This window comes from Rhipicephalus microplus, chromosome 5 (genome assembly GCF_043290135.1).
Source record: "Rhipicephalus microplus isolate Deutch F79 chromosome 5, USDA_Rmic, whole genome shotgun sequence".
In the NCBI taxonomy this organism is placed as follows: Eukaryota; Metazoa; Arthropoda; class Arachnida; order Ixodida; family Ixodidae; genus Rhipicephalus; species Rhipicephalus microplus.
In genome coordinates, this window is record NC_134704.1 from 218,683,976 (window position 1) to 218,707,229 (window position 23,254).

Sequence of the window (23,254 nt, forward strand, 5' to 3'; positions counted from 1 at the left end):
ACGGGAACTCGCTGCGAAGGCAGTTGCCGAGTCCCCTTTAGCTGAAATCGGCCTGACGCAGGACTCCCCAGCAGAGGTCGAACTTACGCCAGCGTTACAACAGCAGGGGGTCCCATCCGTGGAGGATGAAGCTACGGCACGGGCACCATCAGAAATATTGGAAGAGCATTCCAGAGATTTACTTGTAGCGCCTACGTCGGAAAGCTTACAGCGACTGTTAATGGTAGACAGCATGGCCTTGAGGAATCAACAAGATAAAGACCCGAGCTTGCGAAACATCCAGAGCAGGGTACATGAAAAGATAGCCCCGAAAAACATAAGTTATTATGAGAAGGATGGCATACTGTACAGGAAGTATGTTGACAAAAGGGGTGTAATGTTTGATCAGCTGGTCGTGCCTCAAGCTTATCGAGAGGATTTACTGCGCTTGTCGCATGGAAGTTCTTGGGCAGGTCATTTAAGCGTCAAGAAAACGAAGGGACGGTTGTTGCAGGAGTATTATTGGCCAGGCTATTTCCGCGACGTAGAGCGATTTGTAAGGACATGCGACACGTGTCAGCGTGTAGGTAAGCCGGGTGACAAGTCGAGGGCGCCGATGAAGCTGGTGCCTATCATCACAGAGCCGTTTCGGCGGCTCGTAGTGGACACTGTAGGCCCACTGCCGGCGACATCGTCGGGGTACCGCCACGTGCTGACCGCGATATGCCCAGCGACTAAGTTCCCCGAAGCGGTTCCACTTAAAGAACTTAGCTCTGTGGAAATAGTTAACGCGCTCCTTTCCATATTCGCACGAGTTGGCTTTCCCGCCGAAATACAGTTGGATCAAGGCTCTGTGTTTACTAGTGCTCTTACCACTACGTTTTTGGAAAGGTGCGGAGTAAAACTAATTCATAGTTCAGTCTACCACCCTCAGTCTAACTCCGTGGAGAAGCTCCACTCCGTTCTGAAGCGAGTGTTGAGGGCGTTATGCTACGAAAGGAAGACGGACTGGGAGCTATGTTTGCCGGCTACCATGTTCGCGTTAAGGACTGCCCCGCATGAAGCAACGGGGTTTTCACCAGCCGAGCTCGTGTACGGCCGCTCGTTGCGATCTCCTCTTCGCTTGCTTCGAGAATCGTGGGAAGGCCGAGCCGAAGACCCAGTAGTGGTCGAGTACGTTTTGAAGCTACTGGAGCGTTTAAGAAGCGCTCAACGGCTATCAGAGCAAGCCATGGCTAAAGCGCAACATAGGTCAAAGGTGTACTATGACCGCACAGCCAGAACCCGTCGATTCGATGTCGGGGACAAAGTAATGATACTGCGACCGTCGCAGAAAAACAAGTTAGAAGTGCAGTGGGAAGGTCCCGCCAACGTAGTTGAAAAGCTTTCTGACACAAACTACGTGATACGCCTGCCCGGAAAGCGAAAGATACAGCAAGTGTATCATTGCAATCTGCTCAAGCCATACCGAGAACGGGAGGCAGTGGTATGCATGATGGTGAACATCCCCGAGGAGATTCCAGTTGAACTTCCAGGGCTTGCATCAGTCATAAACGGTGAGGATGGTGAACCACTAATCAAAGAATTAATATCGAAAGCGCAGTTAGAGCCGGAGCAAAAGATCGAGCTCCAGGATCTTCTGACAGAATTTCAGGACTTATTTGTAGATAGGCCTGGAAGAACCTCGGTTGTTACTCATGACATCGAGCTGACATCCTCAGAACCCGTGCATAGCAAAGCTTACCGAGTGTCACCGCGCCAACGAGAGATTATGGATTCCGAGGTGAAGAAGATGTTGGAATTAGGCGTGATCGAGCCTTGTGAGAGCGATTACACTTCGCCCTTAATCTTAGTTGAGGTGCCGGGAAAAGATCCACGCCCTTGCGTGGATTATCGCAAACTAAACTCGATCACCAAAGATCAGATTTACCCGATACCAAACATTGAAGAGCGCATTGAGAGGGTTAGTGGAGCTCGATATATTTCCACGCTGGATCTCGTTCGAGGCTACTGGCAGGTTCCTCTCACCGAAAGGGCTAGCAGATATGCAGCGTTCATATCGCCGTTGGGAACGTTCCGCCCTAAGGTATTAAGCTTCGGTTTGAAAAATGCGCCATACTGTTTTTCAAGCCTTATGGACAAGGTGTTACGAGGACTAGGGGAATTCGCTTTACCCTACTTAGACGATGTGGCGATATATTCGTCCTCTTGGTCGGAACACATGCAACATCTGCGAGTGGTTCTAACGCGTTTGCGTGAAGCGGGACTAACTGTGAAGGCACCTAAATGCCAACTCGCTCAAGCTGAGGTGATCTACCTAGGTCACATAATCGGACAAGGACGCCTCCGACCTTCTGAGCTCAAGGTGGCTGCCATACGCGATTTCCCGCAACCACGCTCAAAGACAGATATCCGCCCATTTCTGGGGGTTGCAGGTTACTATCAACGTTACATCCCGAGATATTCGGAATTAGCTAGCGCTTTAACTGACGCGCTCCGGAAAACTGAGCCACAAACTGTCATCTGGGATGACCGTAAAGAGGAGGCTCAAAGCATTAAAAGCCGCCTTAACAGGTCAACCTGTGCTGAAATCACCTGATTATTCGAAAGAGTTCATAGTTCAGTGTGATGCTAGTGAGCGAGGCATGGGAGTAGTGTTGTGCCAACGAGGAGAGGACGGTGAACACCCAGTTCTTTATGCCAGTCGTAAGCTGACTGTGCGAGAACAAGCATATAGCGCAACCGAGAAAGAATGTGCGTGTCTCGTATGGGCAGTGCAAAAGTTGTCGTGCTACCTTGCAGGCTCGAGGTTCATAATAGAGACAGACCACTGTCCTCTCAGATGGCTGCAATCCACTTCTTCCAAAAATGGTCGCCTCCTGCGCTGGAGCCTCGTTTTACAGCAGTATTCATACGAAATACGGTACAAAAAGGGGAGTCTCAATGGCAATGCCGATGGCTTAAGCCGAAGCCCCTAGGTCATGAATTGGCCTCGATTGTTTTTCTTCCTGACATAGGTTTTTGTGTTATTATTTCGTCCGTAGTTTTGGAAGACCTGTGCGTCGTTAGGTGGGCAACGAAATTAGGGGTGTGTTTAGTACTTTGTACGAGTAATAAGATTGAGACTTTTGTGTTTAAGGTAAGCCTGGCGGGGCTCAGTGGATACGTGTCTCGCGCTTGCTTCTTCAGTGGCTTTGTTATCCTGTGTTTTCCCGTGGATTGTTTGTTCAGTCGACCGGCTCTACCATGGCGAGGATCTTGCTCTCCCAGAGAGAGGACTTCGTTGTCATCTGGCATCTCTTCGGACACCACGTCGGTTACAAACTCTTGGCAGGAACGCCGGAAGAACCTGTGGTTTCCCTTCTTGCTGATGAAAGACCTGAAGCGGTGGGGTGTGATGATCTCACCACCCGGAGCTGCCTGGAGACCAGCCCCACCGACGAGCCCCTGCGGGGTCGCCCCGGAAAGGAGCTCATACCATTGTCTTTGGCCACTTTTGACTGTCGCCATTTGCTGGATTCCATTGTATGGTTCGCCTCCAGCCTCCGGCGAACCTCGACAACATCAGGGAAATCTGGCGGAACTACCTTACGAGACGGAACAGGGCCTGGAGCCAGGTATCACGTACCGTGCTCCAGGTTAAGAAGGCTACGAGCTTCGACGACTGATCCCTGTTGACAGTGGATGCTGTCCCCTGCCATTCGGGATCTCCATCCGCGAGGGGGCAGTCTGTTACGCTTCATTTTACGCGAACCCCTTTGGGCCCAAATGCAAGACCACGGACAGCGTGCGAACGCTCCCGGGCCTGTAAACGTATCGGGGGTAGAGGCGCAGAAGTGTATGCCCAGACGCCGAGGAACCTGAGACGCTGCTGCCGCGAAGGTCGTCATGTGCTGTGCGCGAGAACGCGGTGAGCTCGTGGCTCATTCGCACCTGGCTCTTGAGTGTGGGAACGCCGGTGGTGTGATCCGTGGCGCGATCAGTCGCGTGATCGGTGGCGTGACCAGTGGCGTGGTAGGTGGTGCGAACACAAGGTGTTCCATATTTGGTCATGTCTGGAGGCGCCTGACGTCACACAAGCGTCTGGAACCCTTTAAAAACGCGCAGGGAGAGACTGGGTGAAGCAGTCTGGATTGAGACTCTGCCGGAACTCTGCTCCTCGGCTTCTTACCTTTGTTTGTAAACTTGAATGTCCACTTTGGTCTAACTATGTAGTATTAAACTCTTTTGATTTGCTGTTCTGCGCCGTCTCGCCGGTACTTCCCTTCTCGTCGGTCCTGATGCAAGTTACGAGCACAACCTGCTGACGGCGGCGGTCAAGAGACACCCTTAACACTCCTCGGTCTCCGCGAGTAAAGAGCTTCCCCAAATTAAAAAACTCTATGGGATCAGCCTCAAATCATCATCATGATCATAGGCGGCGGCGGCGCAGCGAAAATTGTTGGCGGCGGCGCCCTGACGTCTCGGCGCACACCTTTTTTCACAAACCTTTCTAGCCAAAAATCCGGCGTGTGCGCAACAGCGTCATTGTCTCAGCAATTATACTCTATACATTTACTTTAGCAGCAGATTTGAATGTGGTATCTCTGAGACCGATCAATGAGGGAGACAGTAGATGAATGAATGAATAACTTGGTTATGAATCATTCAATTTTTGCAGACCATAGGAAAAGTCTTCTACAGATCCGCATTTGCAAGGCCCTAGTCGACTGACGTATTTTTTGCAGTACACGTAATTTTAGTTTACTTGACATGGAAGTTTCCTCACAATGCAGTTTTGAATGAGCAGCACTTTATTGAATCTTTCAAATTGCGAATAAATGCGCTTTAAGTGTTTCTATCTATAATTTATTCGCATACGTACGTCCGAATGCTCTATAGTTGTGTTGTCTTTAATTTAGTATAAATGAAAATTATTAAACGAGCATGTGAGTGTGTGACAAACTCGAATGACAGGTCACGACGTTCTTGTCACATGCGCCGTGAAATTCTTTCATAGCTCAGTCACGTATGTGGCGTTCTGAACGCGCTAACCTGCCCGCATAGTCCCCATACCCTTTTTTTTTTCTCGTGTATAATTTATCGGCGCCATGTGTGACAAACACTCACAGCGCGCCAGCGAGTGGCTGCGCCCTCTAGAGACTGTATTCAGCTGTATCAAAAACTTTCAGTCTCGCCGCCCATTCACGACACTAAGATTTGAGCCACATTTAGCCTCAAGAGCGCCATGTTGTTTGAGCCGTGTTTGTGTGTGGTGCATTCTGTGGAATTTCAGGTGTAAAAGATCGCGAATACGATTGTTTTGCCCTTTGCTACCGTGGTGTAACCTGCCCCTTTCGCCCGTTTAGCAGTCAGCGAGGTGAAAAATTACGGGCCCTTTAGAATTCGAAGCAGCGCATCCACAAACCGTGAGCATGCCGCCGCGGAAAAATATAGCGCGCCGAGGTAGTAAGTCGGTGACTCAGGGCAGATGTGCGGGTAAGCCGGCCTCATGCAGCACGGCACAGCAGCTGGAAAGCAGCAAGCTGGCAGCTGCTATCGTGGTTGTCGAAAAGCTGTCGGATGCCGTGGTCGGCCAGAAGGCGGACGCCGCCGCCATAGAAGCCAGCGAGGCTAAAAAGAGGAAGCTCTCGGACGGGGCCTCGACGGCTGCAGCCGAGGAGCCCGAGCCGACCGAAGTGGGAGACGGGGCCCCCTCCGAAGAAGAAGAAGAAGATGACGGCGCGTGCGAAGCTCTGTTTCTCGACGTCGAAGACGACGAAGGAGGCTCGCCGGCGCCCAGCGAGGAGCAGAGGGCGGAAGACGACAACCGCGACAGCGCTGCCGACGAAGAGGACTCCATGCCTGCCGAGACCGACAAAGACGCCGAGGGGAACGTGGACGGCGCCGCGGAGGAAGTTGGCGACGAGGCCACTCCGGAGGACGACGGAGAGTGTGCCGATGAAGGCGCAGATAACGTGAACGGCGAGGAGTACACAGAGGTGGACGAAGAGATAGTCGAGGAAGAGGCCGAAGAGTCCCAGGACGGCGAAGGAGCCGAAGAGTCTCAGCATTGCGAAGAGGAGGTCGGGGAGCACGACGGTGAAGTGGTCGAGGAGTCGCAGGATCCGCAAGAGGCCGTGGAGTCTCGGGACGGCGAAGAGGAGCTTGTCGAGGAGGACGGGGAAGGCGAAGAAGGAGCGGAGGGAGAGGCCGCGGAAAACTGGGAAGCAGCCGCCGACGGTGAAGTGGAGTATTACGAGGAGGGCGACGGCACGCAAGACGCAGAGTGGGACGAAGAGATGGAATGCGTAGACGCCGATGATGCACAGGTCGTTGACGACGTGGAAGATGCCGATGGCGTGGGCCAGGAGTGTGCTGATGGAGCGGAGGATCTTGTCATGGACGACCCCGCAGTGCACGACGAGACGGCACGTGACACGCACAACTACAGCGCTGAAGAGGCCGCACTACAGGCTGATGGCACCGATGATAACGAAGGCAACGAGGCGACCACTGAAAAAGGTGCCGCGGCAAATGAGGAGGCGATCCCATCTGACGACGGGGCGGCTGCAGAGCGAACTGTGGAGATAACGCAGCTGTCTGAGCTCTGCCCATCCGTGTTGTTCGAGGAGCCCCGGACCATTGCCGAGTCGCTTCGTGACAGCATCCAGAGGTCCGTGCAGCTGCTCATCGAGCAGATGCTGGATGCCAAAGAACGTGCAAGTGGCCAGGTCAGTGTTGGAATTATTTTCATGTGTGACACTAAAGACCACTTTGTAACTTCTGCGGCATCATCGAGCGAAGCAGAGCTGTAGTTAATGGCCGTTTTGTGGTGGGAGTGCTCAACAACCAGCGCATGAGTAAGCAACTGCACTGGGTTGAAATCATTCCTGTATATTGCAGTATAGTTTCCTCGCTGCAATGAAAGGCTCAAGTAAAGTAAATGGAAAGGCCACAGTGCAGAAATGTTGTGTTCTAACGCTCGCACTCTGCACACAGCCAGCATTCATTAGTCTTCATTGGTCCAGGGCACTATTAAACCAAGTGTATACCTACATATGTCACAAATACAATACCATATTTAAGTTCAGTTTTAAGCATGTTGGAAATGTGACGATACATCAAATGTTTCCCTGTAAACTGGTTAGCACAATCTTGGCTTTATTTGCTGGGAAGAAGTCAGTCTATGAACTCAATCCCAAAGCCACAAGTTTGAAAGAAGCTTGGGCAGTTGATCTTGTAACTCTTGCCTCTGCATTTTGGGTAGTCAAGCTAGTCGCAGCTTCTCCCTGTTAGGTCAAACGAGGAATGCAATTGCAGCACACCTGTCTAACTTCACATTATAAACACAGCTGTCATGTCAAGCAAGTTTGTTCATCCACAGGGCCGTCTAGCGGAGAGCATGTGAAATGGGCCAGAGAGCTCCATGCCATAGTCTCCCACACCTGATACAGTGCTGTGTTTCTCCATAAAGAAATGTTGCATACGTTCTAGAGAAAGGCAAACAGGTTTGCTTTTATGTGTTATAAAAAAGAATTTGTTTTAATGTGATGCCAAATCTCTAACACAATTAAATAGCAATGCATAACCCTGGTGGTTGAATTTGTCCAGGTTTTACTTATATGTCATGATCATGCCGACTTATTGCTATAACTATACATACGAGATCAAGCAAGTTTTATAAGAAAATCACTTCACATTGCTTTGTTTTACACAGTGATGTAACTAGATAGGATGGCGCTTATAGCAAATATATTTCTGCATGCCTCATGATGATAATCAAATTAATTAATATCATTAATCAAATTATTATTTATGTACAAAAAAAATTACACTATCTCCCGCTAAAGGGAACCACGTGTGGATGCAAAGCAGTGGGAGTGTGGACGTATCGGGAAGGAGGGAGCGACAATACCTCCGCCTGCTTCGCATTTAAAAAACCATCTGACTGTTCTGGGAAAGTGAATGAGCGACCTCTTGATTGATTGTCCACTACAGTGCACTAAAGTCGCCTTGCAGGTCGATGCATCGCACGACCCTAGAGAAGCCTACAAAGTGAGAAAAAAAAATGTGAAGGAAGAAATGGACCTTGCCGGTTACTTGTCTTATTTTCACAAAATTTCCGAAGTTAGTAAATTGCATGCAACCGCACAAAAAAGAAATTTCCTACCAAAAGTACTGTTCCAAATTATTTATTGTGCTCGTCAAATCTGTGCACTATGTCTACTTTTTTTTGTCAGTGCTAATTATGCATTAAAATTTTTTTCCAGCAAACCCTGTTGTCGCAAAATTAGTGCACACACCAGTGCAAATATTTATCGTGAACAATTGTGAAAAGATAGTTCCTATATATTTTGCATACATGGTGCATGCGCATTACGAAAAGAGCTGTCACTCTCAGGCATTTTCGCCATCTGTTGCACTCTGGACCTTGGGTCTTGAACATGAAACCCACGGAACTCTCGCCAGTGAACCCCGGCCTGCACGTGACCGTCTTCATCGCACTTTCCTTTTTTTTGATAAGTGTAGTCATGAGCTACACTTTCATAACTTGTCTGGAGCATGAGCATAGTTATAGCGCGAGAACAAAACGACTACACAAAGACAAGAAGGACACGAGCGCTCGTGTCCTTGTCTCTGTGTCGTCGTTTTGTTCTCGCGCTATAACGATCGTCGTGCCATAACAACTAGCCCAAGCTGCCACACATCGTCTAGATCATTCTTTTTTACTTGAGGGAACCCCTGCAGTCAACATGTATTGATGTATAATTCTGAAACAAAATTCTATATTTCGAATTGTCCAGATTGTAGTCTTTTGGGAGGTAGGTTTGTGCTGTTGCAATCCCGGTGCCCAAGCACCTTCGAAAATAACTCGATGTATGAGATAAGGAAAAATATATTAAATTACATTGTTAAACATTTAAATGTTTTAGCCTTTTTGTGTGCGTGTGATTTGTGTCTTATTCGGAGTCTATACCAAGCAGATATGACGCTTATACTGTCTCATGTAGCCACCATAACCCATTCACATGAGACACCAAATGCAATATCGTGAACTCTGTATATTAGCACAAAATGAAGTGTCACTTTAGCTTACTGCCTCATCGGAGCCGACAGTGAGGTCGATGTTTGTATTTGGATTTCTCCTCGTGGTAGTGGGTGAGTGTGAAGTGGATCTTTCTTGGTGTAACTCTCCCGCTTGGGCGTCCGATAAGTACATTCATTTAGGGACCTTAAAGGTATGCTAACAAAAAATATGAGGTTGAGGTGGAACGAGCAGGGGCATTGAAGAAGGCATCTAGTTTTGATCGGGTGTGAAAAGATAAGTTGTGAGCGGAGATAAAGCAAATATTTCTTACTCAATTTCTTTTGCCCCTGACTCAGTGCTGAAGGAATGTCATCATGAATCACATGGCTCTCAGCCAATTAAAAAGTGCCAACGCACGTCATTGCACATGCAATCGGCTGCTACTTGGCCGCGGTGGAGGGATGCCACGTCTTTGATGATTGCCGCGATGAATGTGGTTACAGGCTTTGAACCTTTCAGGGAAGATCTCAACATGGAAGCAAGATTGCATTTCAGTCAGTCTGCAAGGATCCCCCATGCTCTGGCAATGACAGCAGCTTTCTGCGAACGAAGCCTGGCTCCAACTGACCGAAAGCAAAGCGTCGTTTTCGTTGACAGCATGCGAGGCATCCCATTGCCGAATACTGTTCATGTATGAGCATGTTCAGTTTTTCCGTTTTTACTGGGGGTTTTTTTTTGTTTGGGAGAGCTCGAGCAGAGGCGCCATGTCGTGAAGGGAATGGCGGCAGAGCAGTGACAGCAGAGCCATGCAAAGCCATGCAAAGCAACTCAATCTGCCCCTGGAATGCGGCATGCGTCCGAAGAGCAGGTGGGAGGGTACGAATGAGAAAAAAATGTATTACGAGATCGAAACCATTGAAGCCCCATAGTTTTTTTGCAAGACAGCGGCAGAACATTGGTGAAATCCGTCGCAGGATCACAGCGAGACTCGCTAGTTTAACCCTTTCGGCCCTGGCGTCGTCAAATGACGACACGACTCAAAAACTTCATTTTCAACGTGAAAACAGAACCGAAACTGCTCGTTTTCTTTTTCGTTGTACAATTGGAAGTGCTAGTGCCATCGCCATCATTAGTCATGTGATCCCGCAGAGGAGCGTTGAAGGAAGAAGAAGAAATGACAACAACAAACATGGCAGACGCATCGGCAGGTACGTGCGCTTTTCTTTCTTTTGTAATTCATGAACCGCTTCATATTTCAAGTTGTAATTTTTCTTATAATATCTAAACAGATAGCCCATAACACGGGCATTTGAATTATTGTCACTGCATGCGCGGATTACTTGCAAAAAGGCGTTTTTTCGGCGTGCGGTTTTGACGACAGCAGGGCTTTGTGGTTGTTCATCGCGTGCTGGCGGGCGGGCGACTTGCGTTGGCATCCGGCTACATTGAGCTTTTTTTTTCCTTACAGGTGCACCTAATCCAGGTATACCAGCATCCTCGTTCTACGGCAGGCGTTTAGAAGAAAGCACAGATGCACTTTTTCATGAACTGGACAATGGTAATTTGTCTGATCTAGAAGGAGAAATAGACAATTCCTCTGACAGCGGTGATGATCTTGAGGAGCCCGAGCAAGAACATGCTGACAGCGAGGAGGAAAGTGCGGATGATGTTTGCGAGGTGCCGGCAGCAGCTTGGACTAAAAAGAAGTTCGTAAAGCCAGACACATCTTTTGAGTGCGACGAACTTCCTTTTTTGAATACTAACGAAGAGATGCCCTCACCGTGGGACTACTTCAGTCACTACGTTCCCAAGAGCATATTCATTGACATGGCAGAAAGAACTAACCAGTATTCTTTACTGCAAGAAGGGAGATGCGTTGGTACAAATGAACAGGAAATCCGACAGCTGATTTCTCTTCACTTGATCATGGGGGTGATGCGATACCCAAGGCTACGGTTATATTGGAAGCCGGAAATGAAGACTAGGCTGGTGGCATCCACTGAACTCTCACGCAACCGCTTCGAAAAGCTGAGGAACAATCTGCACATCGTTGACGTGTCTCTGCCGGACCCAAAGGATCGCTTCTGGAAGGTGAGACCCCTTCTTGATAAATTTGAAGCAAGGTGTCGGTCCTTGAAGGTGGAGGAACGATTGTGTATCGATGAACAAATTGTTCCCTTCAAAGGAAAGCTCGATATAAAGCAGTATGTGAAAGGCAAGCCACACCCCTGGGGTGTAAAAATCTTCATGCTGTGTGGAGAGTCTGGCATTGTGTATTCTTCCCTGCCTTATCAGGGGTCAACAACAAGGCTAGACGAAAGCCTAAAACAGCAGTATGGCGTGACAGGCGCTATAGTGTCACAGCTTGCTCACCGTATTCCCTGCGACAAGGGGCACAAGCTATTTTTTGACAATTATTTTACGTCACTGCCTCTGCTGCGCATGCTCCTTGATAAGAAGATATTTGCTGCAGGAACAATTCGAGTCAACCGATGTCAAAAATGCCCGCTGGAGCCAGAGAAAAATCTAAAGCAAAAAGGTCGCGGTTCTTCCGCTTCTGTGGTCAGCAAAGATGGAAAAGTGGCGGTCACACGATGGTACGACAACAAGGCTGTGACTCTGGCATCGAACTTTGTGGCTATCGATGATGAAGACACCGCAAAGCGCTGGAGCAAGAAAGATGGGTGCTACATAGAAGTAAAACGGCCTGCTGTTGTAAGAATGTACAACAGCAGCATGGGTGGAGTTGATAAAACCGACTTCCTAGTGGCACTCTACCGCACGAAGATTCGGTCACGAAAATGGACACTGAGGATGATATTTCATGTTATCAATGCTTCAGTCGTGAATGCATGGCTTGAATACAGAAGAGATGCAGTCGCACGAGGGCTGACGTCTGCCAGTCAGCTGGACTTGCTCGACTTCACTCTGAGTATTGCAGAAGCCCTTGCACGAGTACAGAGCCTGCCCAAGGCGAGAAAACGCGGAAGGCCATCGCTCTCACCTTTGCAACCTTCTAAAGAAGCAAAATATACCGAAAATAGGCCTGTGCGAGATGTGCGATACGACGAGGTGGGACACTGGCCTATTCGCTCTGACAGCAGGGAGCAGCGATGTAAGCTGGAGGGTTGCACGGGACAAACGCGTATAATGTGTGAGAAATGTAAGGTGCATGTGTGTCTTGCCAAGTCTCGAAACTGCTTCCGAGCATTCCATATGCATAAGTGATGAAATTTGTGCTTGGAACTATATTGTACTTTTCACATAGCAATAAACCAACTTTTCGCTGTTTCGCAACCACTGAGCCCTGATGTGCGGTTTTGACGACGTAGATGTAAATCGGTAAATAATCGCAGAAATGAATTTTTTTTTGCTTAGTTAAGTTTCTAGAGTCCTTGAGGTATCAAATATCTAAACGAAAAAAATCTGTGTAGAAAATAAAAATTCCAGGGCTGAAAGGGCTAAACGAGGTTGACATCACTGAAGTCAGACTACACCTTGATGCTGTTATTGCCCACATCGGTAGAAGCAAAAAAATCAAAACAAAATGAATGATTTCGATATCTACATAAATAGCTCTAGGTAAATCTCTGCTGAACTGCGTTTGTGATCATTGCGACAAACGAGGAGCGTTAGGATTATCGCCGTCAAATGAAACACTAACAGTAGCAAGCATTAACAACTGTCCATAGTGTGCCTGGACCACTCATCACAGCGGACCTGTGCAGTTCTACCAAATAGAACGGATGCGCACATATCAGTGATATATACTGCCACGTACGTCCCGCCTTGTGTCGGTGTTGTGTGAACGGCCGTGCCGTAATGAGGTGATAGCGGAGCGAATAGACACGCTATTGCTTACGCAAGGTGTTTCAATAGCGAGAGGCATTCTGGCACTAATTGATGGGCGGGCAGAAGTCCTCATCACCAACTTCAGCAACGAGCGTCGTCACATCCAGAAGGGCACCGCGATTGCCTACTACGACGACGTGGACCAAGCCAGAGATTGCTTCGCTTTGCAACAGGATGAGGCAACCATCCCAGCCTCGACACCTTTGTCTGTCAACATTTGCTCAACCCTGCCAGCCTCGGAAAAACAGCGCCTACTAGAGCTGATACACCAGTTCAAAAATTGTTTTTCGTGCACGTCGAAAGTCAAGCAAACACCACTGACCCGGCACCGAATCATCATTGAAGAAAATACGAGACCGATCCGTCAAAACCCATACCGTGTGGCTCCGAAAGAACGTGAGGAGATCCAAAAGCAAGTTCAGAAGATGCTCCAAGATGACGTAATACAGCCTTCCAAGAGTCCCTGGGCATCCCCCGTGGTATTGGTTAAAAAGAAAGACGGCAGCCTGCGTTTCTGTATAGATTACCGCAAGTTAAACCAAGTAACGAAGAAAGACGTCTACCCACTGCCACGTATAGATGACTCTCTTGATCGGCTGCGGCATGCACGCTATTTCTCATCGATGGACCTGCGAAGTGGCTATTGGCAAATAGAGGTCGACGAGAGAGACCGTGAGAAAACTGCTTTCGTGACGCCCGACGGTCTTTATGAATTTAAAGTGCTTCCATTCGGGTTATGCTCAGCGCCAGCCACTTTTCAGTGTTTAAAGGACACTTTGCTATCCGGACTTAAGTGGCAGACATGCTTGGTTTATCTAGACGACGTTGTCGTCTTCTCAGCTACATTCGAGGAACACCTAAGTCGATTATTCGCAGTTCTACAAGCTATACGTTCGGCTGGCCTGACTTTAAAGCCAGAGAAGTGCCATTTCGGTTTCAACGAACTTTGCTTCTTAGGCCACGTGGTCAGCCACGAAGGTGTTCGACCTGACCCGGGCAAAATCGACGCTGTCGCAAAGTTTCCCGCACCGCATGACAAAAGAGCAGTGAGACGCTTCTTAGGCCTCTGCGCTTATTACCGACGATTCATCGCCAACTTTTCGTCTATTGCGGCGCCTCTGACGCGGCTCACACGAGAGGATGTCCCCTTTCTTTGGAGTGAAAAGGAACAAACAGCGTTCAACGAATTACGCCAACGCCTCCAAACACCTCCGGTTCTGGCGCACTTTGACCAGGAAACTTCACACCGACGCAAGCAATGTAGGCCTGGGCGCCGTACTGATACAATGGCAAGATAACTGCGAGGAAGTGATAGCCTATGCCAGCAGAGCTCTCTCTCGCACGGAAGAGAACTACTCGACTACCGAGAAAGAGTGCCTCGCCGTGGTTTGGGCGGTTCTCAAATTTCGACCGTATCTGTACGGCCGCTCATTCAAGGTCGTCAGTGATCACCACTTGCTTTGCCGGCTCGCTAACTTGAAAGACCCATCCGGCCGTTTAGCACGCTGGAGCCTTCGGCTTCAGGAGTTTGATATGACCATTATTTATAAATCAGGGAAGAAGCACACCGACGCAGACTGTCTCTCGCGGTCACCTGTTGAGCCTGCCGCTATTAATGACGAGTCTATGGACGCCGCATTCTTGGGAGTCATCAACGCGGCCACTATCTCACAAGAGCAGCGCCGTGACCCTGACCTGCTTTCGCTTATCGATTTCTTAGAAGGACGACGGGAAGACGTGCCGCGAATTTTCGCGAGAGAAGTGCCATCTTTTTGTTTAAGGAACGACGTCCTATACAAGAAAAACTTTTCTCCCACCGGCAGCCCATACTTGCTCGTCGTCCCTGCATCACTGCGAAAAGAAATTCTGGAAGCCTGCCATGATGAAGTCACCTCTGGTCATCTCGGTTACACTCGAACATTGTCCCGTCTGCAAAACAGTTACTACTGGCCTAACCTACCTGCTGCTGTGAAACATCACGTCCAAACATGTGCCGACTGCCAAAGACGCAAAGCACCACCCGGCAGGCCGGCAGGCTTATTACATTCCGTTCAAGTACCAGCAAAGCCATTCGCCCAAATCGGAATGGATTTCTTGGGCCCATTCCCAACTTCTACCACAGGGAACAGATGGATCATTGTCGCCACTGATTACTTGTCTCGCTACGCAGAAACTAAAGCCATGCCGAGGGCCACAGCAGCAGAAGCGGCTCATTTCTTCATAGAAAACGTCGTCCTTCGGCATGGTGCTCCAACAGTTCTCATCACGGATAGAGGAACTGCGTTCGTGGCAGAACTTTTGGAGTCGGTTCTCAGGCTCAGTGGTACAGCTCACCGGAGAACAACGGCGTACCACCCACAAACAAACGGACTAACAGAGCGGCTTAATAAGACCCTCGCAGACATACTCTGCATGTATGTCGATACAGAACACAAGAACTGGGACGAAATCTTGCCTTATGTGACCTTCGCCTATAATACTGCCCGGCAGGAAACTACCGGAATGACGCCGTTTAGTTTAATACACGGGCGCGAAGTCACTACAACGTTGGACGCTATGCTGCCGCACGAGTGTGACGACACTCACGCTGACGCCGAATAATTTGGTCAGCGTGCCGAAGAAGCCCGACAGCTAGCCCGCGTGCGTATTTGTCACCAGCAACACAAAGATGCGAAACGGTACGACCTACGACATAAATTGGTAACCTACAAACCAGGCGACAAGGTATGGGTCTGGATCCCAATATGTCGACGGGGACTTTCAGAAAAGCTATTACGACGATACTTTGGCCCATATTGAGTCACCCGACGATTGAACGACATCAACTACGAAGTTATTCCCGACGGCAATTGCAGTTCCAGTCGCCGAAACTGCTCACCCGAAATCGTGCATGTCATCCGGATGAAACCCTACTTGTCCAGCTAACTCTCGTTTGTACTGTGCGTGCCGGTGCATATGTGCGTTTTTATAAGTAGAGTGCCTTGGCTGCGCATCGGGACGATGCCATTTTTGGAGGGAGGCAAATGTCACGTACGTCCCGCGAAAAAGATGAAGGCGACAGCGCATACGCGCATCTGCACGCTTTTATGCAGAACGCAACAACGAAAAAGATGAGGAACTCTCTCTCTCGCGGTTAACAAAAAGACCGACCGGTTGCTGTTTTCTCAGCGTCTTCGAGTACGACCTCTCTCTTGACGTCGCGACAATACGATGTCTAATGCTTGCCACAGTTTGCATTTCATTTGATGCCGATGGTGCATGTGTATATCCTTCAGTTTCTGTCATTTTTTAGAAGTGAAGCTTCTTATGGCCTGGCATGTGCATCCCCGTTGACAATGTCCATAACCGCTGGTGGCACATACCCAACAGGCCCCGCAGGGGCGTCTGTGCAAGCAGGCGTTTGGTGTGTAGCAACACCACGTGTTTCAGAAGGACCAGAGAGACCGCAGAACCGATACGTCTTCAGTTTATTGTTGACAGAACAAGAATAAAAAAATATGCAGAGCGTGCCCCTGGCCACCTCTCCTTTCTCGCCTCCGAGCTCCATCTTCGATCTGTTTTCTACATCTTCCCATCGGCCATATTCAACCGAAGCAACCTTCGAGGGAATACAACAGTTGAATCGGCCTCTTGATTAATTTGCCTTCACACGTACGAAGCAAGCATGTTCTCACCAGTCCATCCTTGCCTGGGAAAATCTTTTCAACCTTGCAGAGCTTCCACTGTGTTCTTTTTTTGCGCTTCTCCAAGCAGAAGTACAACTCCTTCTTGTATATTTGTGTGACCCTCTATTTTCCTGCTGGCACACTTAAGCTCCCTCAGGTACTCCTTTTTCCATCTGGTCCACCATGTTATAATTGCTTGTTTTCTTGCACTCCAGTAAATAAGCAAACTGTATTCTCCGAGTCTGTTTTCTTCCTGCTTGTTCATTGCTTGCCTGCCTCCTATAACGTCCGCCGGTGTGATGGGTTGTGGCTCGTTAGGATCGTCATACACATAATTAAGAGGCCGGTGGTTAATTACTCCTGGTTCAAGAACCACAGACCGTAGTTCTTCATCCAAAAGTCGAGCATCTGTAGTTTTTGCCATGGACGTCTCAAAGCTTCTGATCAGTCTTTCATAAAATCCTCCACAGCATGGAGCTAACTCTACAATAAACTTCTATTTTTTATCAGGTTACTGGTATACTGTTGCACCCTTTCATCTTCCATCTTCAATATCTTGTTCATCTGTTTCTCAGATTTCTTGAACGCTCTTGCATTATCAATGTAAATAGTTGTACACAATCCTCTTCTAGCTACGAATCATCTGAATGCTTGTACAAACGCTTCTGATGACATCCTCTTGACCAACTCCAGTTGTATGGCTCTTGTTACTGCACACGTAAATATCACAATGTAAAACTTTGTAATTCTGTCGCTTTTTTCCTCTCGAGCATTTAGCCGTCCAGCAAAGTCTATACCAACTGTGTCGAATGGCCTCGTCTGTGTTATCCTGTCAGCTGGTAATGGTGAAATTTCTTGTGCCATTGGTCTAGAATTAAACCTCCTACATGTGATGCATTTCTTTATCACATATTTCACCATCTGTCAGCCACGCACAATCCAAAACCACGTTCGTTGATGTGTCAATGTTGCTGCAACGCCATCGTGCATTGTCACTTGATGCGTGTTCAGAACTAGGAGTACTGAAAAGTGACTTTCTCTTGGTAAAACAATAGGATGCTTCTCATCAAAGCTCAAATCACTCCACTGAAGCCTCTCTTTTACTCTTAAGACACCTTGATCATCTTGGAAGGTGTTCGTGCCATACAGATTCATGTTGTCATATATTCGTGTCACTGCATTTTGTAACTTTTTCTGCTCCTGCTTTATCAGCTCAAACTCTGCCTTGTCCAATTCTTTTCCTGTGAGCGAACCTCTTTTCCTTTCTTGTCGTCTGTTTCCTATATAATGCATCACCCACTCGGTAACGAGTAACGCTATCTTGTATGATCCAAACCTGTTCACATCAATTATCTTTTCTTGATTCGTGGTTGTGGTTAAGCTTGCCACGGTCTTTTTGTTGTCTTTGTTGTCATCACTGTCCGCTTCTTGCGTGATGTCATAATCGGGCCTTTGTTTTTCATTCTTGATCCACGTGGGGCCTTTCCACCATAATTCACTGTTCAGCAAACGTTTCATCTTCATCCCGCTTGACATCAAATCCACAGGATTTTCATCACTTTGAACATAACCCCATTGACTCTCGTTGGACTTGCTCTTGATTTCTGCTGTGCGGTTGCGAACAAACAGATCTTTCGTCTTGTTTGACATCTTCTTATCCAGCATAATACAATTTGAAAGTCAGTCCAGAATTTCACACTGCTTAGTTTCCTGATGAAATTCTCAGTGATATGACTGGCTAATCTGACTGATATTGTGGCAGCCAACAACTGCACTCTTGCTAGTGTAATCTTTTTGAATGGAGCGACTGTGCTTTTTGCAATGATTAAATTGGCTTCATCGCTTCCATCGAAGTATTCTGTTACAATGTATGTTGCTGCTCTATACACTATTGGACTTGCATTGGAGAACATATGTAGAGTCGATACTTTAACTTCAGCTTGCATGTTGTCATAGCATCTGTTAACGGTGAAGTCATCTAAGTGCTAAAGCTCCTCCGACCAGTCCTTCCAAGCTGGTCGATGCTGGCTTGGTAACGGGTCGTCCCATCTCAATTTATCCATCCAAATTTTTTGCAGCAATATTTTTGCTCTAACTGAAAATGGTGTAAAAAATCTAGAGGGTCATATAACCTTGCCGTGGCTTGCCGAACCTGTCTTTTTGAGAGTTGTCTCATGTCTTTGTCATCTCACAGAAGATGCATTTTTTCATCGAGGTGCTTTGAGGCGTAGATGCTCTAGTCCGCCTCATACTGTGCGGTGACTGGGTAATGTATTTTCTCCTCGAGTTTCTTCTCTATTGTGTGTATATATATATATATATATATATATATATATATATATATATACACACACAATAGAGAAGAAACTCGAGGAGAAAATACATTACCCAGTCACCGCACAGTATGTCACCGCACAGTATTTATATATATATATATATATATATATCTTTAAAAACTACATAATTTGTTTCAAACTGCTCTACGCTCTTTATGCTGAATCCAATTCCGTAGTTACTGATCTGTTGTCACCTTTCTCTATCTCCTTCATCTTCATCTCAATCCTCATATTCACTGGTAGCGCAGATTTTACAACAGGAGCTATCATTGTGGCATAACTATCCATTTCCAATCCTAACGACTGCAATGCTCGTGTGTTCACTTGCAACTTTGGAAGAGTTTCTTCAACCCATCTACATCTTTAGGACTCTCCACTGCTTCCACGTTTGCTCTTTCTTTTATGTAGGTCTCTCTTAAGTGATCTTGTGGTCCAAATGTTTCTTTCAAAAGAGCGACTGCATGCTTGTAATTCTGATCAGAAAACTGCAAACCTTCTATGAAGGACGCAGCCTCCCTGCTCAGAAACTCCAAGAGGTAATTAAATTTTTGATTTTTCGCATGTTCACTCTGTTATGCACCGATGTCTTGAACTGATGCCAAAACCTTGGCCATGCTGTTTTTTTTCCCATCAAACTTGATTATCTCAAGACGTGGCAACTTAACAAGCTCTTGCGTCTCTGAGATTTGGTTAGTACCTTGCTCTGAGCTCGCCTGTTCTGTGACTATTCTTGTAGTCAATTGTGTTGCTCGTTCTAACTTGCGTAAATGCTCCTCTATTTTTGTCGTTGCAGCGACGATCTTAATCTCATAATGCAAAACTCTTCCAAATTCTGCTTCCGCGTCATCTTCTTCATTGAACGGTTCAATCTGTTCAAGAGGCGTCATAAGTTGCGCTCGATCGGCATCTTCTTCTATCTTCTTATCAATTTCGCTCGCAAGCGTTGTCACATTTGCTCGAAGCATCTTCCGCTTCTTTAATAGGACCTCTTTATTCATGCTTAAAACGTGTTGAAAGAGCTCTTGCCTGTTTATGTGCATTGCCAGCAGTCGTCGGTCGTGGTCCTTCCCTAGACGGTTCGTTCTCGAGTCAGACGCCGCTGCTTCGTTCTTCAACCCGTTGTTGCCAATGGGGTTGAAGTCTTTGCATCTGTCCTCAGATATTCTGGTCACAGCACCATGTTTCAGAAGGACCAGAGAGACCGCAGAACCAATACGTCTTCGGTTTATTGTTGACAGAACAAGAATAAAAAAATATGCAGAGCGTGCCCCTGGCCACCTCTTCTTCTTCGCCTCTGAGCTCCATCTTCAATCTGTTTTCTACAGCACGGACCCGAGCAAAGAGGGAGTTTCGATTTCTCCCACGCCTAGCCCTGCGTGGCTGAGCCGTGGCCAGGAAAAAGGGAATCCTGAAGGTTGAGCAGACGCCGGGTGATTTTATCTTTAAGGCCCCCCCCCCCCCCCCCCGGCAGAGGCAACACACCCCTTTGGCCCCAGCTTCACGTAGACGGCACCCCTGGGCTGTAACCCACTCAGGGGAAATCGGCAGTCGCCTTTTCCTGTCTCCATCTCTCTACATCGCCGTCTTTCTCTAACACTTTCTATCTGTCCTGTCATCTTCTCTTTTCTGCTTACTTACAAATTTCCTGGCGGCGAGGGTTAACCTGGTGTAGCTATCCAACCTCGGGTAATTATAGCAGGTTATAGCGGCAATGCATGGTTGGCATCTCGAAGTGTTTGTTATTCAACCTTGTAGCGTCCCCTTGTTGGGCTCGGTGGTGGGTGGTTAGCATCGCCGCCAAACATTAGAGTTTTTTATGGCAAATGCATTTTCCCCCTTCCTGATCGCTCCCGAACCGAAAGCACATTTATGCTAAACATAGCAAAGCCAACTTTCTCGAAGTACCGTGTTATCCTCAGCCAGAATGAAAAGAAGACAGTACGTGCAATGTCACCTTTTCTCGTGTCAAAAACTCTCACAGAAGCAATAGGTCTGGGTTGTAAAGGCGCATGATCTCCTTCTGGAGGTTCGTGACAAAGCTCAATATGAGAAGCTGTCCAAACTTGTAGTGTTTGAAGAAACCCCGGTCACGGTGGGCCCACACAGGTCCATAAACACTGTCCGTGGCGTAATTTCCGACGATGATCTCCTTGAACTTTCTGAAAGCGAACTGCTCGGAAGGTTGGCAGGATCAGAACGTAGTCAAAGTCCAACGAATAACAATAAAGCGCGACAACAGACTTCTAAAAAACACATAGTAATTACCTTCGGAACCAGGGACCTACCAAATCAATTGAAATCGGCTTTTGTAAGTTCCTTGTAAGACCATACATTCCCAAGGCTCGCTGATGTTTCAAATGTCAACACTTCAGTCATGGATCGCAGAGTTGCAGAGGGCATGCCACTTGCGCAAAGTGGGCATCCATTCAACACATATCCGACAACTGCACCTCAGAAGCAACTACCGTATTTTCCGGTCTATAAGTCGCACCCTTGTATAAGTCGCACCTCCCTCAAAATGGCAGTTTTTCCGAAAAAAAAAAAAAAAAACGTATTTAAGTCGCACCTGCTCACCCGGCCATCGAGTGCTGCGTCATGAGAAAGCACTAAGAAAATTCATGCTAGAGGCGGCCGTCGCGTTTGCAAGTTTCCAGCTGTTTGCACACACGCGTGCGAGCTCTTCTCACCATAAATAAACTCAATATTTTCAGTCTGAAGTATCTTTATTGCGATGGCTAGCAGCGTTTAATCAAATCCATCGAAGTGTTCTTCTTCCGAGTCGCTGACAAATAGTGCAGCTATTTCGTGTTGTACTCCGGGCACGTCGTACTCCGGCACGTCACTGTCGTCCTCCGACTCGCTCGATTCGAACTCAACATCGGTCACGCAGGGGATCAAACGGGCGTTGCGAAAGCCCGCCACAATGATCTTGTCAGATATTGAATTCCATGCTTCGCTCACCCATTTCGCCACTTCCCCTAACTCAGCGCGTCTCATGCGCCCCCGTTTTAGTCAAGTTGTGTTCACTCTCCGACATCCATGATTCCCACAAACGTCGCAGGACGGCCTTAAAGCTGCGATTAACCGAAATATCGAGTGGCTGAAGCATCTTGGTCATGCCGCCGGGTATAATTACAGGCATACAATTCTTCGAACCGATCTTTTTTTTGGCAACGTCGGTGATATGTGCCCGCATACTATTCATCACCAGCATTCCTGGCTTTACGTGGAAGAATCCGTCGGGTCGACGTGAAAAACAGCGGTCAAGCAACACACCCATCATTTCTTCTTCCATCCAACCCTTTGTGTTCGCCTGAACCACTACTGTAGAAGGGAAAATACCTTTCGGCAAGGTTTTTCTCTTAAAAATAAGCATGGGAGGCAGCTTGGTGCCGTCTGCGCAGCAGGCGAGCACAACGGTGAAGTGAGACTTCTCGTGGCCTGTTGTCCTCACCGTGACAGTCTTTTGGCCTTTCTCGGCGACGCTTCTCCCAAGTGGGATGTCGAAAGTCAACGGCGCTTCATCCATGTTGACGATGTGGCTCGCGCTGATGTTGTTCTTCGCTACTTCCTCCCGCACGAATGAGCTGAAGCGTTCCATCTGCGCTTGGGAGTCATCAGGAAGCTTCTGACACACTGTAGTGCGGGCTCTCATCGCAAGCTGATTCCGCCGCTTAAAGCAGAAGCGCCACGACGGACCACCATTGAACCCCACAATGTTTGTCTCCGCTGCCAGAGCCTTCGCCTTCAGGCGCAGCTGCACTGTTGATAGGCCTCTTCCTTCGGCTCTCTGTTGCAGCACCCACGTTCGCAGGCTACGCTCTAGGTCCGGCCAGCATGCCTTCTTGCCGCGGTTGGCCTTCTTTGTAGACTTTATTGTCCGAAGGAGGCTGTGGGCTTTGCGCCAGTCCCGGGTCGTTTTTTCGGCGACATCAAATTCCCTCCTTGCAGCACGATTTCCATGTTCTTCGGCAAATTCAACTGCGCGCAGCTTGAACTTAACATCGAAACTTCGCCAACTTTGCCTTCCATGTGGAGCCATGGTGCCGTTGTCAGATTAGCGAGGCCACTGAGTCTATGCCACACGCTACGACTGGCACAACACACGTGACGCGCGCACCGAAGCAGCAGCCGCGAGTGCGTACGGAAGTGACGGCAAAGGAAGCGGCTCAGAAATCCTAACTCGCCTTTCATCATTTAAAAATTTTAAAATCCCTGCACATTTTCAGCCCTCTTTGATTATTTATTTTCTGTGCTAAGCTACATCAGCTGTGTTAATTCTAGAGAGTTAATTCACCACTATTTTTATTTGTTTGTAAAATGCGGTTTCTGTGCATGGCAAAAGGGGGCGCACAGCGATATCCAGGCTGCCGAAGCGGCCGAAGCCGCGGCATCAAACCCGATTTTGACTG

General features: G+C 48.0%; 1 protein-coding gene across 9 annotated transcripts in view; it reads left to right on the forward strand.

The window, feature by feature from the left end:
• The first annotated feature begins 5,169 nt into the window (after positions 1-5,169).
• Positions 5,170-23,254, forward strand: part of LOC119173519 (uncharacterized) — a 264,826-nt gene continuing 246,741 nt past the window's right edge. For 5 of the 9 annotated variants that reach the window (XM_075896501.1, XM_075896505.1, XM_075896502.1 and 2 more), the window contains exon 1: positions 5,171-6,692. In XM_075896501.1, coding sequence (XP_075752616.1) covers positions 5,394-6,692 — 1,299 coding nt within the window. In that variant the 5' untranslated portion in view covers positions 5,171-5,393. Of the gene's footprint in view, positions 6,693-23,254 lie in introns of all 9 variants that reach the window. The other 4 variants (XM_075896500.1, XM_075896503.1, XM_075896507.1 and 1 more) reach the window with 1 other exon arrangement.